At 40.8% G+C, this 18063-nt stretch overlaps 1 protein-coding gene across 1 annotated transcript in view; it reads left to right on the top strand.

Annotated features, from left to right (window-relative positions):
* The first annotated feature begins 1294 nt into the window (after positions 1–1294).
* Positions 1295–18063, top strand: part of LOC146679536 (uncharacterized) — a 22192-nt gene continuing 5423 nt past the window's right edge. The window contains exons 1-9 of the mRNA XM_085450299.1: positions 1295–2460; positions 2716–2817; positions 3810–3888; positions 4050–4236; positions 4365–6162; positions 7356–7529; positions 7741–7914; positions 8091–8264; positions 13581–13754. Of these exons, the coding sequence (XP_085306425.1) occupies positions 2342–2460; positions 2716–2817; positions 3810–3888; positions 4050–4236; positions 4365–6162; positions 7356–7529; positions 7741–7914; positions 8091–8264; positions 13581–13754 (2981 nt within the window). The 5' untranslated portion in view covers positions 1295–2341. The remainder of the gene's footprint in view (positions 2461–2715; positions 2818–3809; positions 3889–4049; positions 4237–4364; positions 6163–7355; positions 7530–7740; positions 7915–8090; positions 8265–13580; positions 13755–18063) is intronic.

Below are 18063 nucleotides of genomic sequence, written 5' to 3'. Positions count from 1 at the left end.
AATCTAGACATGTGTGACAATACTGAACATGTCACATGACACACCTCAAACATCATGTGATCCACTCTCAGTCTGCACTTTCATTCATGACTTCAACAGGTTGAAATGAGCTTTGAAGAAACATTCAGTGAAATAAATCTTTCATGGATTCATGTGAGCAGCAGATGAACTTTGTACCAACAACATCTTCAATAACAGAGTCTGAATGAAGCTCAGGTGTTGATGCTGCTCACTGATTGGACGCTTGCTTTCAGCTCTGCTCTCAGTCTTTACTGCACAGGTGAAGGTAGAAAGTGTGACTGGATCTATAGACTGGAAACAGAGAAACATGCTGAACATTTGAAGCTTTGCAGCAGAAATGTTCATGTTACAAATACAGCAGAGCTGATCTGGGATCAGTGTGTTCACACCTGCAGCTACAACAAGGTTTCATGTCTCCACACGTCAGCATGTGAACTTTACTCTGACTCAGTCTGAGCAGTCAGACGGCATATTTTTAAAGTTAACACATCAGCACACACAGAGCTGAGCCCCTCCCACCTGTGCTGAGTTTCAGGTGGAGCCCCGCCTCCTTCCAGGAAGCAGCTCATCTGTGTGTCCGTGTTTAGTGTCCAGGTGTGGAGTGGAGCTTGTTGTTGGTGTGTGAAGAAACTGTAAGTTTGCTTTGTTTCCTCCTTTAACAGTTTGTCTTTAGGAACTTTACTGTTTGTTCAGCTCGTGTTTGATTTCTTCACACAACAAACTGTGTGTGTTTGTATTTCCGGTCTCTCCATTAAAGTCAGTGTGTAATGTTTCCTGGCTAACATCAGCTGTGTGCAGCTTAGTTCAGCACAAATCTGCCGCTCCATAGTTCACGGTAACGGACTCACAGCTGGACCAACGAGGCCGAGTGTGTCCGCCACTCTGAGCTACGTTCGTGTTTGTGTACTTGTAGTTTGTACTTTGAGTTCACTCAGAGCCCACAGAGGACGCAGCGTACGTGATGACGTCACAGCCCTTTACCTCCTTTACTGTCACTGTGATTAATGTTTACACACGAGACACCTGCAGAGCTCTGACGCTAAGCTAGCACACAGCATGCTAACACTAAGCTAAAGCTAGGCTAGCCAAGAACCCAGAGTGAGGTTAAAGCTGAGTAAACACTGACCCCAGACCAGCACCGTGATAAAGTGAGCTGCTGCTGCTGAACTTGAACAGGTAACAAAGTGATGAGCAGTCAGGCTGCAGGTTTCTACCTGTTCATGTTTCTACAGTAGAATCACTTTGAAGTGTCTTTGTGCTGTTTCATCTTTGATTTGTGTTCATAAACACTCAGAGAAACATCACGTGACCTCATCAGGATCTGTGTTGGTGTGTGGGGCTGTACCTCAGCTTTATGTTGTTACATGCTCATTTGTTCATTTTACACAGTAACATCAAAGTAATGTTATGAGGAGTAATGAAGTAACGTACTCCATTACTTTTAATTAAAGTGTTCTGTGTAATATGTGTAATAATGACTGTTTTGAGTAATGACCAACACTGATCACAACAAAGAGGAAATGCCTCCAACATGCACAAACATTTGAGCCACAACATGCAGTTAATGTGCACAAATGTCTTTGATATGCTGCTCAGTGATGGTGGTGACTGTCAGAGCAGAGCTACTGAGAATCAATAAGTAATATCAATGATGGGATCAGAATCACTAAATTCTTCTCATCCCTGTCAGTATCATACATGTGCTGTATAATGTGATAAATGTAGAGGTGCTGGCTGTTCTCTCACTCTGCTGTTTAGCTGTAAAGGACGCCTCCCTGCCTTTGTCTCATTCATGACCTTTAATAGTCTCTTCTAACATGCAGAGATCTGTATGATCTGTTTCATAGAGTCTAACCAGCCTGTACAGGTAACAACAACAGTCACTGCATCACTGACACACAAACGTCATCTCTGTCAATAACAACATTCATACATGGAATAAAAACACATCAGTGGATCATTGCTGGAGCTGATGTTTGTGCTCCTGGTGCAAAGGCTCTCAGTTTCCTCCTTGAAATAACATCAGTGGTGGGTCAGCGACATGCTTTCTTTCCCTCTCAGGTTTAAATATCTGGGACTCTCCACCGTTTGGTTTTAGAGCTGAAGAAGCTTCTCTGATGAAACGTCTTCCAGAAACTTAAAGACGTCTCTTTTCTCTCCAAGCTCCTTAGATCACATGACCTGGATGACTGAACCTACAGACATATTGACCTGGTTTCATGGTCACATGACAGGTCAGAGGTCAGCGACTGTAACTCAGTTCCTCCTGTTAATGTGAACTCACTGAGTGTTTGTGGTTTACCTCTCAGACTGACTGAAGATGATGATGGAGGAAGAGGAGGACAGAGCAGAGTCTGCAGGGTCCAGCTGTCCGTCTGTGAGGAGTGACCGGTCCAAAGAACGACCTCCAGAGTTCAGTGGTGAACCTGGAGCAACGAGGTCAGAGAGCTGAACTCACTGAGTAACAGAAATAATTCTGCACTGACATTATAATCAGTGTTGACTCTGGTTGATTGTCTGACTGTGTTTGTGAGCTGAGAGGAAATGAAAATGAGTTTGTAACAAAAATCAGTTTTGTCCAGTTTTCCTGTAAAAAGCTGAACTCTAATCTAAGAGGATGTTACTGACAGGAAACAGCTGCATTATCTGCAGTCTGTGTGATCACAGCTGCTTCAATCATGTTTGTGTCTGCAGAGGTCAGAGGTCACAGTCTGCAGGGTCCAGCTGTCCGTCTGTGAGGAGTGACCGGTCCAAACATAGCAATCCAGTCTTCAGTGGTGAACCTGGAGCAACGAGGTCAGAGAGCTGTGATGACTCCTTTACATGTTTGTGTTTCCTGGATAAATATGACCTGAAACATCCTCAGATTGTTACAAAGATTCATTAAAAAGAAAACAATGAAAGAGAAAAGATCCAAATGTTCGACTTGGTCATTTGCTGTTTGAGGACAGTGATGCTCATATCTGTGGGGAAAGTGTGACCTGAGTGGGTTCATGTTTGTCTTTAAAGAACAGAGCTGCTCTGATTCTCTTTGTGTCTGATCTGTTAAACAGTCTGAGAGGTCACACAGAGACCCAGCAGCTAAAGCCTGGATCATACTGGCTGCTGTTACTCCATCAGGACAACACTGAACCACAGTGGTGTGGATGTAGTGGATAAATCCCACCATACTGATGCTCAGAGTTAACCACAGGGAACAAAACCAGATGTTACCTTCAGATTGTGACCTTTGGAGTGGACGATGCAGATTTCAATAGAGAATAAATGTTGTTGTTTTTCAGCTGTGAAGAAAGAATCTAATTTTCTGAACTTAAGAATTTATGATGCTGGAAACAACATGGAGACTATAACACAACATTTCCACTGTGTTCATAGAATGAATGTAAAACTGTCAGACATTCATTAAATATGCAAAATGTCTACAGAAGCATCAGAGGGTCAGACGTGAAGCACTCAGTGATTTTGATCAAATGACTCATCAGTTATTGATCTGTACTACACTGATCTACCACGTTAGTAAAGCTGGTGTTCTGGTGGTGGAGGGAGACTCGGATCATGTTCTGGTTTTGGAGCAGTGATCTGCTGATGGTTCAGTTTGATGAGCTTCTTCAAAATCATCCCTGACATCACCACTGAAAGGACGTCCATGAAAACAGACTGAAAATTACTGATATGTTCACAATCTGAGAGTTTAAAACTTGACAGACTTGATTCAGATGAAGTTATTTGAGCAGAAACTCCTGGATCTTTATCCTGTGTTGATCTAATCCTTCATGGTTCCTCCACAGAGTGGACCAGCAGAGCTCAGAGGTTCCCAGTGGTCAGTCTGCCCAGCAGCATCAAACACAGCTGGACTCCATATTTATGGTCTGTACATGTACAACAACTACTGTTACATCTGTTCTGTTCACAGTCATCTCCATGCTGCTCTTTGTAGACCAGTGGATCGTCAGTGTGTCCAACATGGATCTGATGTTTGGCTCCATGATTTCAGTCTGATTGGCTCATTCATAAATATTCTGTTCCAGCTGCTGGAGGACAACATCATCACTTTTGTGAAGAACGAGCTGAAGAAGATCCAGAAGGTTCTGAGTCCAGGTTACCCAGAATGCTTAGAGAGTCAGAGGAGCAGCAGCAGAGAGGCATTTGTGAAGATCACAGTGGACTTCCTGAGGAGAATGAAGCAGGAGGAGCTGGCTGACCGTCTGCAGAGCAGTAAGAGGATTTATCTAAAGATTTAAGCTGCTGGATAAATGAACATTTTCCAGAGATGGAAGATGGAGCAACATGTTTTAAAGATTAGTTCTTTTTGGAATTGAGTGTTTATTTTTCTTCTCATTCAGAGCTTCAAGCTCCAGTTTGTCATCGTAACCTTAAATCCACCCTGAAGAAGAAGTTCCAGTGTGTGTTTGAGGGCATCGCTAAAGCAGGAAACCCAACCCTCCTGAATCAGATCTACACAGAGCTCTACATCACAGAGGGAGGGACTGCAGAGGTCAATGATGAACATGAGGTCAGACAGATTGAAACAGCATCCAGGAAACCAGACAGACCAGAAACAACCATCAGACAAGAAGACATCTTTAAAGCCTCACCTGGAAGAGATGAACCAATCAGAACAGTGCTGACAAAGGGAGTGGCTGGCATTGGGAAAACGGTCTTAACACAGAAATACAGCCTGGACTGGGCTGAAGACAAAGCCAACCAGGACATCCAGTTCATATTTCCATTCACTTTCAGAGAGCTGAATGTGCTGAAAGAGGAAAAGTTCAGCTTGGTGGGACTTGTTCATCACTTCTTTACTGAAACCAAAGAAGCAGGAATCTGCAGCTTTGAAGACTTCCAGGTTGTGTTCATCTTTGATGGTCTGGATGAGTGTCGACTTCCTCTGGACTTCCACAAAACTACAATCCTAACTGACCCTAGAAAGTCCACCTCAGTGGATGTGCTGCTGATAAACCTCATCAGGGGGAAACTGCTTCCCTCTGCTCGCCTCTGGATAACCACACGACCTGCAGCAGCCAATCAGATCCCTCCTGACTGTGTTGGCATGGTGACAGAGGTCAGAGGGTTCACTGACCCACAGAAGGAGGAGTACTTCAGGAAGAGATTCAGAGATGAGGAGCAGGCCAGCAGCATCATCTCCCACATCAAGACATCACGAAGCCTCCACATCATGTGTCACATCCCAGTCTTCTGCTGGATCACTGCTACAGTTCTGGAGGATGTGCTGGAAACCAGAGAGGGAGGACAGCTGCCCAAGACCCTGACTGAGATGTACATCCACTTCCTGGTGGTTCAGGCCAAAGTGAAGAAGGTCAAGTATGATGGAGGAGCTGAGACAGATCCACACTGGAGTCCAGAGAGCAGGAAGATGATGGAGTCTCTGGGAAAACTGGCTTTTGATCAGCTGCAGAAAGGAAACCTGATCTTCTATGAATCAGACCTGACAGAGTGTGGCATCGATATCAGAGAAGCCTCAGTGTACTCAGGAGTGTTCACACAGATCTTTAAAGAGGAGAGAGGACTGTACCAGGACAAGGTGTTCTGCTTCATCCATCTGAGTGTTCAGGAGTTGCTGGCTGCTCTTCATGTCCATCTGACCTTCATCAACTCTGGACTCAATCTGCTGGAACAACAACAAACAACATCCAAGAAGTCTGAAACAGGAGAATCTGCAGAGACACACTTCTACCAGAGTGCTGTGAACAAGGCCTTACAGAGTCCAAATGGACACCTGGACTTGTTCCTCCGCTTCCTCCTGGGTCTTTCCCTGCAGACCAATCAGACTCTCCTACGAGCCCTGATGACACAGACAGGAAGTAGCTCACTGACCAATCAGGAAACAGTCCAGTACATCAAGGAGAAGCTCAGTAAGAATCTGTCTGCAGAGAAAAGCATCAATCTGATCCACTGTCTGAATGAACTGAATGATCGTTCTCTAGTGGAGGAGATCCAACAATACAGGACTTCAGGAAGTCTCTCCACAGGTAAACTGTCTCCTGCTCAGTGCTCAGCTCTGACCTTCATCTTACTGTCATCAGAAGAAGATCTGGATGAGTTTGACTTCAAGAAATACTCTGCTTCAGAGAAGGCTCTTCTGAGAATGCTGCCAGTGGTCAAAGCCTCCAACAAAGCTCTGTAAGTAAACATGTTGTCATCGCTTCATTGTTAAAATCATGGGAAATAAATCAGAAATGCTGAGTTCAAAGAGCACTGTAACATTTTTTTAAAATAGTGAATTAAATGATCATCAGTCACTCGGTAAATATATGGTAGTTTTAATGTTTCACTCCAGCATTTCTAAAACACACTTTGTTCTGTAACTCTTATCAAAGGACAATCCAGACCCAGCCAATAAGAACATGAGCTCTGATGCTTCAGCCCCTCTGACAGGTTTATTATCCTCAGCTTGTTCACTTGTCTCCAACTCCAGGAGTTTGGTTGTTTTATTCTAAAGCACAAACTTCACCTGCCAGACTTCACCTACATCTTTTTCTGATGTTCATAATTTAAGTTCAAGTTTGTATCTCACTTTCAGTGCACACCCTCCCTTTTTAAATATAAATCTCTGCTGTGCTGTCATGTTTTCATCCCGTATGGAGGGAGAAACTCGGTCTTCATTACTGAAATTGCCTCTAAGGTCGTGTTTCTTGTCAGTAACCATATGTAACTGTAAGGCTTCCATAACCAGTGTTATCACAGAATTACAGTGGGTTCACTCTGGGTCCTCTACAGTTTCTTCCCACTGTCCACAGACATGCAGTTAGGTTACCTGGTGATCCAAACTTCATGCAGGTGTGAGTGAGAGTGGTTGTCTGTCCCTCTGTGGGCTTAGTGGAAGAGACTGGATGGATCTCTGCTTTGTCTTTGATATATCCTGACAGCAAACATTCTCCATGAAGTCTGCATTTCAGCTCATCTCCTTTATACACACCTTTAACAGGAAGAGTTTTATACAGCTAGTGTTTAAAATCCAGTGTTATTCACAATACACAGGTAATGAGCATGATTATTGAATTACTAAAATTTTCTAAAATAATTGTTTTAGTTAATATTGTATGACAGTGTACACAGAATTATTAGCTCAGTAGGCAGAGTGGTCGCCCCATGATCATAAGGTCAGGGGTCGAATCCACCAAATAGTTACCTTGTGGTACCCCTGAGCAAGGTACCATCAAGGTACCAATCATGTGCACTGGACTGGTAGCACTCATAGTCTCATAGGTTTAAATAAATTTTAAAAAAAAAGGGTTCAACATATAAACAAATTTAATTTGATCACATATATTGTTTGTTTTTTTTTGTTTTTGTTTTTTTCCTTTCTCTCTCAGACTGAGCAGCTGTAACGTCTCAGAGAAAGGCTGTGAAAATTTGTTGTCAGTGGTCAGCTCCCAGTCCTGTAGTCTGAGAGAGCTGGACCTGAGTACCAACAGCCTGAAGGCTTCAGCAGTAAAGCTTCTGTCTGCTGCAGTGGAGAGTCCACATGCCAAACTGAATGTTCTGAGGTCAGATCAATTTGTATTATGTTTAGTTCTGTTTGTTTATGTGTTTGATGTTTGTTTTTGTTTGTCTTTATCCAGTTATCCTTGTTTCATAGCATTTTTATTCATTTCAAAGTTAAACAGAAGTTTTACTAACCTGCTCAGCACAAGACAATAAGCTATTGCACCTTGATTACACTTTAACAACAATCTTTATTCATGTTTTTATCTTCAGACTTAACATCTGTGAACTCTCAGAGGAAAACTGTGAAGCTCTGTCCTCAGTTCTCAGCTCGCAGTCCTCTAGTCTGACAGAGCTGGACCTGAGTATCAGAAAGCTGCAGGATTCAGGAGTGAAGCTTCTGTCTGCTGGACTACAACGTTTAAACTGTAAACTGAATACTCTGAGGTCAGATCAGAAAACATTTAGTTTTTAGAATTATTAATTAAAGTTCATACATATGATGTTGTATCTTAATATGTTTATGTTTCCTTTAAAAATAGAAAGTCAACATTTAATGTTGTGAAATGTATTAACAAACTCTACATGAGTACTTGTTTTATAGATTGTCTTTTATTTTTCAGACTGAGTGGCTGTAACCTGTCAGAGAGAAGCTGTGAAGCTCTGTCCTCAGTCCTCAGCTCCCAGTCCTCCAGTCTGAGAGAGCTGGACCTGAGTAACTCTGACCTGCAGGATTCAGGAGTGAAGCTTCTGTCCGCTGGACTAAAGAGTTCACAGTGTGCAGTGGAAACTCTCAGGTCAGGATTCAAACTTTTCCACAGATGATCATTTGAAATGTGATTTATATTATTGTATAAACAGGTAACTTTTACAGCTGTCAAGTGAACTTTTATTTACATTTGAGTGGATAATTGGACTCTGAATTACTAAAAGTTGTTATAGTCATGTCTCTGTTTATTTAAAAAAATACTTCATGCACTGCCTAATTTAAAGATTTAGGCTCCTTTGGGCCCATAATATATATATTTGATTTCTTTGTGAATGAAATTAGGAGGATATTGGCGACTGCTGATTGGCTCGCTGTTTGTTTTTTATTCACAGTACTTAATTTTAAAGGCTGATTTCTCAAAATGAGATGTTTATCTTTTCTTCTACAACACGTGGAGCCACCAAATCTTCTTGCTTGATTTATTCATTACAGTTTGATTTAAAGAATATTAGACTCGTAACATAATAAATATATTTATTTCACTTCTTCTTGAGAGAAAGAGAGGGATGACTGGGTGAGCTCCAGTGGTTCATCCCAGCAGAGAGAGCGGCACACTGGGCTGCAAATGATCACAGTAGTAATGGCCATAGTTTGATAAAACAGGCAGTCTTACCCTGTAGATAATACAGGGTTCTGGTGCCGATGTGGGGGAGGGGAGTCGCCCGGTACTAACTACATACTACTAACTACCTCATCCAGATGTCTTCCCTACTAAACCTGATAAGAAGTAACTGCAGTAGCCTTATAGGTCAAATCAGTTTCACCTGTTAAAGTTAGCTCCACTATTAATTAGGGGTGGGGGAAAAAATCGATACTGTGTAGTATCGTGATATTTTGTTTGCTAATAATGTATCGATACAGGGACAGCAGAAATCGATATTTTGTTACAAACAATTTTTTCTCTGAAGTCAACATGCTCTGGAGTCAGAGCATGTTGACTTCAGAGCATGTTGATCCTTTTTCTGAGCAACAATCCTGACATTCCTTCACTGTCCAAATGTGTTTAACTTTTTTTTTGGCAGCAATAAACATGACAGTTTACTTATTTTAATTTAAGACATGTTTAATTTTAATTAAGTTTGAAACTTTTTTATTTAATGTAAAATTATATATTTTTTTAAATTTACTTTCAAATTCTTCAGTTGCTGAAGGGGCTGCATAGTTTTCATAAATTGCATAGTTCAGAATAGCTGTAATTGTACCAGATGGTTGCATTCAGTTAAGTTGGACTAGACTGTAATACAAACCGTTCAGTTTGTCAACAATAAAACTGACTGAAATGAGAGAAAGACTGAGTATGAGACTTTGATATTAGATAAAATGAATATTGATAAAGTTTACCTTTATGTGCAGAATTTAAATATCGCAAAATATTTTAAAAAATCGCAATAATATCGTATCGTGCGTTAAGTATTGTGATAATATCGTATCGCGAGTTGTATGGTGATTCCCACCTCTACTATTAATGGTGTCACTTGTTATTTCTGGGATGAGTTTAGTAGCCTGAACAGCTGCTTAAAGGAAAGTAATTAAATAATAAAAATAACCTAAGTCCGGGGGAACCTGCAAGAGCTGTTTGCACAAAGAATAATGCTCAGACTTTGAGGTTTTATCGTTTTACACAAGGTTTAAAAATGAATGTCCACAATTGAATTGCAGAAATTGTTATTGAGCTAATACTGATGTAGTTGTTATCTTTGGTAAGGAGAGGTTGGAGGAAGGATGAGCACAGTCAGGCCTAAAGATGCTCTTAATAATAATAATGGATTGCATTTATATAGCGCTTTTCGAGACCCTCAAAGACCCTTTACAATCCCACTACAGGGAGTGCAGAATTATTAGGCAAGTTGTATTTTTGAGGAATAATTTTATTATTGAACAACAACCATGTTCTCAATGAACCCAAAAAACTCATTAATATCAAAGCTGAATGTTTGTGGAAGTAGTTTTTAGTTTGTTTTTAGTTTGAGCTATTTTAGGGGGATATCTGTGTGTGCAGGTGACTATTACTGTGCAGAATTATTAGGCAACTTAACAAAAAACAAATATATACCCATTTCATTTATTTATTTTTACCAGTGACACCAATATAACATCTCCACATTCACAAATATACATTTCTGACATTCAAAAACAAAACAAAAACAAATCAGCGACCAATATAGCCACCTTTCTTTGCAAGGACACTCAAAAGCCTGCCATCCATGGATTCTGTCAGTGTTTTGATCTGTTCACCATCAACATTGCGTGCAGCAGCAACCACAGCCTCCCAGACACTGTTCAGAGAGGTGTACTGTTTTCCCTCCTTGTAAATCTCACATTTGATGATGGACCACAGGTTCTCAATGGGGTTCAGATCAGGTGAACAAGGAGGCCATGTCATTAGTTTTTCTTCTTTTATACCCTTTCTTGCCAGCCACGCTGTGGAGTACTTGGACGTGTGTGATGGAGCATTGTCCTGCATGAAAATCATGTTTTTCTTGAAGGATGCAGACTTCTTCCTGTACCACTGCTTGAAGAAGGTGTCTTCCAGAAACTGGCAGTAGGACTGGGAGTTGAGCTTGACTCCATCCTCAACCCGAAAAGGCCCCACAAGCTCATCTTTGATGATACCAGCCCAAACCAGTACTCCACCTCCACCTTGCTGGCGTCTGAGTGGGACTGGAGCTCTCTGCCCTTTACCAATCCAGCCACGGGCCCATCCATCTGGCCCATCAAGACTCACTCTCATTTCATCAGTCCATAAAACCTTAGAAAAACCAGTCTTGAGATATTTCTTGGCCCAGTCTTGACGTTTCAGCTTGTGTGTCTTGTTCAGTGGTGGTCGTCTTTCAGCCTTTCTTACCTTGGCCACGTCTCTGAGTATTGCACACCTTGTGCTCTTGGGCACTCCAGTGATGTTGCAGCTCTGAAATATGGCCAAACTGGTGGCAAGTGGCATCTTGGCAGCTGCACGCTTGACTTTTCTCAGTTCATGGGCAGTTATTTTGCGCCTTGGTTTTTCCACACGCTTCTTGCGACCCTGTTGACTATTTTGAATGAAACGCTTGATTGTTCGATGATCACGCTTCAGAAGCTTTGCAATTTTGAGACTGCTGCATCCCTCTGCAAGATATCTCACTGTTTTTGACTTTTCTGAGCCTGTCAAGTCCTTCTTTTGACCCATTTTGTCAAAGGAAAGGACGTTACCTAATAATTATGCACACCTGATATAGGGTGTTGATGTCATTAGACCACACCCCTTCTCATTACAGAGATGCACATCACCTAATATGCTTAATTGGTAGTAGGCTTTCGAGCCTATACAGCTTGGAGTAAGACAACATGCATGAAGAGGATGATGTGGACAAAATACTCATTTGCCTAATAATTCTGCACTCCCTGTATTCATTCACTCTCACATTCACACACTGGTGGAGGTAAGCTACAGTTGTAGTGGTAGGTTAGGTTTTGCCCAAGGACAAAATGACCAAGACAGAGAGAGCTGGCTCATCAGACAGACAAGCTCATCTTGTTACCTACTGGTTCGCTGGTCAGCACACCAGCTGACTAGCGAACCGGCTAACTAGCACACCAGCTAACTAGCACACCGGCTAAATAGCAAATCAGCTAACTAGCAGACCAGCTAACGGCAGCCACAAGCTGAAGGACGATTAAATGTAGTGGAGATATCAGAGATGACACTGGTGTGTCCGATTCACTCTTTAGCACTCTGGTCACTCCGGTGTGTCAGCCAGAACACCACTGAAGGCCAAATGATCCCAGCATGTGGAATAAAGAGCTTAAGGTTTGGTTTGAGACACTTTATTCTTTCACTGATTGATTCTTGCGGCTGTGATCATGTGTGTGGTTTCTTACAAAAAGGAAGTACACAATACAAATACATGACAAATAAGATGAATAGATAAGTTACATATCCAGTTATATGTACGTACATCAGTATAGCTAATATAGCCATATATAAGGACAAAGATCACAGCACTATAATGCAGTAATGTTAAACACAAAGGTGTATATCTACATAAATCTGTCCTATCAGTGATCAGGGTACTGTAGTATACTTCCACTACATAAACTATAGAAACTAAACGACATTAGTGTGACTTTAAGTTACCATCAGTACAGACGAACTGATGGTAGTTGTACAAAATAAAGGCATTGCAATTATTGTGAAGGGCTTCCGGTTAAACTAAGATCAGCTGATTACCTCATAACAAATTGTTTGCTATAGAACGCAGCTCCCACTCTTCATTAATATCATGTACTGTAACTCCCAAGTAACCATGGTTACCCAGCCACGCCCAGTAGTCTCCAGAGAGACCAACAGCTGGTGCACGTTGTAACGCCGTGGCTTTCATAGTCTCTCCTTTTTCTACAGCTCATGTGTTCTTCTTGTGATGGTGCGTCTTGAGGGAGGCTCATACATGCCGTCATTTGTTGATCCTAAGAACGTTCCTCAGACCGACTTCTTCAACAACACTAATCGGCCTGCAGTTTGTAGCTACTCACTTCACTGTGGTGTTTGTTAGCTTGTCTTTCTTTGGTTTTATCCTGACTCCTCCCACAAGCTGATCCTACGTAGTCTGCCCAAGCCTCCCACCTCTGTTTGTTTGGGTGGTTTGTTTGCTGCCATCAACAGCGTGTAATGCATTTAAGTGATACTTCAGACATGAAGTACTGCGACAATAAAAAACTCAACTTTGCTTAAAAATAACTTTAGTTGTATCAACACTGCCCTCTGGAATAATTAGACTTTGGTGACAAACTGATGTGATCTCCATGTTTCCTTTGTTGGACTGTGGGCGAGTGTCAGAACTGAATGTACTGAGTAACATGTGGAGTTTAAATATGTGTCAGTTCCAGTTTTAGAGCTCTAAAGTGCAGCTATCATGTTAGGAATATGTTAGGAATAGACAGGAACACTGAGCACACTGAGGTCAAATCTTTATTTATCCAGTTCATCTGTAGGCTGAGCTCAGTCCATCCATTTAGTGAAATGATGTTTAAAGGTCTCCTTGTTCTGTGAGCGTGCACAGATCCTGAAGCAGAAAGCCTGGGTTAACAGAGAAATGATCATCACTGTGATGATGCTCATCGTCTCTGACTGGGATTTGAGGTTTTGTCAAAGCAGCAAAGAAAGCCTGGCTATGTTGGACTGGGTGTGGAAGCAGCTCCCAGTTTGAGTTCAGGAGACAGACACCCTCTCTACTTTGAATATCAGCTTCAAACTTTCCTTTTTGATAAAACTTATAGTTAGAGCTGGATCAGGTGACCCTGAACCATCCCTTAGTTATGCTGCTATAGAGATGGATAACAGATGGATTGTTGTTTTGTGTGTCTGCAGTCTGTCAGGCTGTCTGATCACAGAGGAAGGCTGTACTTCTCTGGCCTCAGCTCTGACCTCCAACCCCTCCCATCTGAGAGAGCTGGACCTGAGCTACAATCATCCAGGTCTCTCAGGAATTAAGCTTCTGTCGGCTGGACTGAAGGATCCAGGCTGGAGACTGGACACTCTCAGGTATGGAGAGAATGTCTGATATAGGAGGAAGAGCTGGAATCATTTCCTGTGTCTTTCACTCACTTCCTGTTTGTTTCCTGCAGATGAGACATGAACAATCACACATGCAGGAATATTTTCAGGGACAGACACACTAGTCTAGCTGGATAGTACATGGATATTTATGTAGGGGGTCTTCAAGGAGTCTGTTTGCAGGAACATTAATGATAACTGATAAGTCATGTTGAGAGTTTCATTAAAAGTAGACTTACAGTTAGGTAATATTTGGACAGAGACAACATTTTGTAACTTTAGATACAAGTATCAGCCATGTGTGTGTTTCCCATGCTGTATGTCCACAGTCACAGTGACAGTCAGTGACACTGACAGAAGGATGAAACAAGGCTGTGAATCATTTCAGTCTGTGTGTGTGACAAAGAGGCAGACAGGAGCAGCTAACATTTGGAAATGGAAGCTTACTGGAAACACTACATTCACGGCTGAATTCACAATAGATTTGTTCTCAAGTGCACATTTAGCAGCTAATGCTAATACTGTTTTCCCTTTGCTTTCTACAGCAGCTATTGCTAAGTAGGCCACTTTGCTCCGCTAAGGATTTGTGTGACCATGATGGAGACTCTGATAAGCTAATGCTGCTAAGCTAATGCTGTTTATGGGCCCTGTTAGAATCAATATTTCATTCTCATTCTGTTGTTTGAGAACAATATTAACGTTTCACATCATTATAACACAAGAGAAAAGGGTATTGGCATTAGCTACTAGTGCTTATTCACCTCAAATTACCTTTAGCTGCTAATGGCAGCCTACTTAGCATTAACTCCTCACTAATATAATGCTAATTCACATCAAATTAGCATTAACTGCTCATATTGTTATAAGGAAAGAGAAAACGGTATTAGCATTTGCTGCTAATAATTATTCACCCCTAATTAGAATAAGCCGCTAAAAGCAGCCAACTTAGCATTAATTCCTCACTTTGTTGTTACCCAACGGAAAAGAGTATTAGTATTAGCTACTATCATTTTTAATAAGTAAGAGAAAACAGTATTAGCAGTAGCGCATAATGCTAATTCACGTCAACGTAGTATTAGTTAATAATGGCAGCCTACTTAGCATTAACTGCTCACTAATATAATGCTAATTCGCATCAAATTAGCATTAGCTGCTCAAGTTGTTATAAGGAAAAAGAGAAAACGGTATTAGTATTAGCTGCTAATAATTATTCACCCCTAATTAGAGTTAGCCCCTAATGGCAGTCTACTTAGCATTAACTCCTGACATTGTTATAATGCAGGGGAAAAGAGTTACCATTATCGGATAATGCTAATTCTCATCAAATTAGCATTAGTTAATAACGGTAGACTTCATATCATTAGCTGCTGTCATTCTTACAAAGCAAACAGTATGAGCATTAGCTGTTAATCCTTTTTCATCTAAAATTAGAATTAGCCACTAATGGCGTATTGTTAAAAAGTAAGAAAAACATTGTTAGCATAAGCGGATAATGCTAATTCATCTCAAATTAGTATTAGCTAATAATGGCACCTGCTTAGCATTAGCTGGTCACATTGTTATAAGGCAAGAAAATATGGTATTAGCATTAGCTGCCAATTTCTATTTACCTAAAATTAGCATTAGCCACTAATGGTAGCCTATAGCAAAAACTTCTTAATGCTAAATGAAGTTAATTAATGCTAAGTAGGTTTAACTGAAATTAAAGTAGTGTTAGCATTAGCTGCTGATATTGTTAAAAGGTAAGATAAAACATTGCTAGCAGCAGCGGATAATGCTAACACACATAATAATTAGCATTACCTAATAATGGCAGCCTTCTTAGCATTAGCTGCTCATATTGTTATAATGCAAGGGAAAAGAGTTGGCAAAAACAGTGTTAGCATTAGTGGATAATGCTAATTCACCTAAATTAGCATTAGCTAATAATGGCTACGTACTTAGCATTACCTACTAATATTGATATAAAGCAAGAAAATATGGTATTAGCATTAGCTTCTAATGCTTTCTCATCTAAAATTAGAATTAGCCACTAATGGCATCCTATTTAGCATTAACTCTTCACATCGCAAGGGAAAAATTAGAATTCAATTTAAAAAAAAGTGTTCACATTAGCTACTTGTATTGTTAAAAAGTAAGAAAAAACATTGTTAGCATAAGGGGATAATGCTAATTCACCTCAAATTAGTATTAGCTAATAACGGCAACCTACATAGCATTAGCTGGTCACATTGTTATAAAGCAAGAAAATATGGTATTAGCATTATCTGCCAATTCCTATTCACCTAAAATTAGCATTACCTGCTAATGGCAGTCTACTTAGCATTAACTCCTCACTAATGTGATGCTAATTCACATTAAATTAGCTTTAGCATTAGCTGCTAGCATCAGCCTACCTAGCACTAGCTGCTCACATTGTTAAAAGGGAAGAGAATACGATATTAGCATTAGCTGGTAATATTTATTCACCCCTAATTAGAATTAGCCACTAATGGCAGCATACTTAGCGTTAACTCCTCACATCGTTGTAATGCAAATGAGGCTAACTTGCATTAAATTAGACTGCTGTTATTAGCTAATGCTATTTAGCAGTAGCTGCTCACATTGTTATAAAGCAAAGGAAAACGATATGAGCATTAGGTTCTAATGCGTATTTGCCTTAAATTAGACGTAGGTGCTAATGGCAGCCTACTTAGCATTAGCAGCTCAGATGTTATAATGCTAGGAAAAAGAGTGTTAGCATTAGCCGTTCACATTGTTATAAAGTTAAGGGAAATAGTGTTAGCATTAGCTACTCACATTTTTAAAAAAAAGTAAGTGTTAGCATTAGTGCATAATGCTAATTCATGTCAAATTAGCATTAGTTAATAACGGCAGCCTATTTAGCATTAGCAGATAATGTTGACCTTGGCCCACTGGAAAAGTTAAGAACTAAAGATTTAGGAGTGTTTCTCGATAGCTCTTTCTCGTTTGAGAAACAAATGAATTCTGTTATTAAAACCAGCTGTAAGGTTTATATTGTTGATTGTCATTTATGCTTAGAAATATTTACTCATATATGCTTAGAGTTGTATAATCGATTGCATAATGATAGAGGTTTGATCCTGAGTAGTCTGTAAAGACTCTGTGTGCCTTCCAGAGTGCTCTGGCATGCACACACCACTTGGGGCCATGAGAGAGGTCGTACCCTCTCTTACTGATTTATGGTGTAGGACAGAGGTCTCAAACTCAATTTAGCTGGGGGCCGCTGCAGGCAGAGTCTGGGTGAGGCTGGGCCGCATTAGGTTTTCCACAAGAAAGGCATGGTTAAAAAATTCCAATCTTCTCAAATCTCTTTATTTTTATTTTTTAACACAAAATATGAAAAATGAATAAACAAATTAAGAATTAATAAGAAAATAAATCAATCTGTAAAACATAAATAAAATAATAATAAGATATTTTTAGTCAGTGAACTTGTGTGTTTCTTTCAGTCTTCTATATCTGCTGTGTTTAGATTGAAATGTCTGTATTAACAGTTCTATAACCTTCTTCTGAACATGAATGGAACACTGTAGAAAATGAACTGTTCTTCTGAACATGGCTTCTCTTGCCTACTCCTTGCTGCTAGAGACCTGGCAGCGTTTCCTCTCGCATAGCCGAGCCAGATTTGGCCTGAGGGAGGAAGCAGTTGCGACCCTCAGTATGTCTTGAAGATGATCATCCGTAAGTCTGGACCTGTACTTGGACTTATTGAAGTTCAAAGTGGAGAAGAGCTTTTGGCACAAGTATGTGCTACCAAAAAGGCACATGGTCCGCTTGAACATTCGGGAAAGCCGAGGGAAACTAGGGCTCAAGTCTCTCAAAAATTGTCCAAGCTTGTCTGCTTTTCCACTCACCTCCCTGAACTTTGCTTTGAGTTCAGAGTTGCACTGCAGCTCAATGAGCTCCATTTGAAGCACAGAAGGGGCATCTTGCACATCAAAGGAGAAGGGGTCCGCAAAAATGTGAAAGGTGGCTCTGTGTGTCTTGAAGTCAGCAAATCTGTGATCAAATTCCTCCTGTAGCCTCAAAATGACATCAACATACTCGTCAGCACTGAATGGTGTGCCTGCATCCACGAGTGCCTTGCATGCTGGGAAATGGCAAAGGTTTGTCTGAGAGAGCTGAGCTTTCCAGAGCGCCAGTTTTGTGGAGAATGCTCTCACGTTGTCATAGGCAGCACTGACAAGTTGCCCCTGGCCTTGTAACGTCTTGTTCAGTACATTAAGCTCATGTGTCATATCAACAAGAAAAGCTGAGTCCATGAGCCATTTGG

The sequence above is a fragment of the Copadichromis virginalis genome, unplaced genomic scaffold, assembly GCF_057382275.1.
Source record: "Copadichromis virginalis isolate Kocher_CV1m ecotype Utaka unplaced genomic scaffold, C_Virginalis_male_GT1.1 unmapped_scaffold_1, whole genome shotgun sequence".
Lineage (NCBI taxonomy): Eukaryota > Metazoa > Chordata > Actinopteri > Cichliformes > Cichlidae > Copadichromis > Copadichromis virginalis.
The sequence above is the reverse complement of the archived record's forward strand: the minus strand, read 5'-3'. Positions and strand labels throughout refer to the sequence as shown.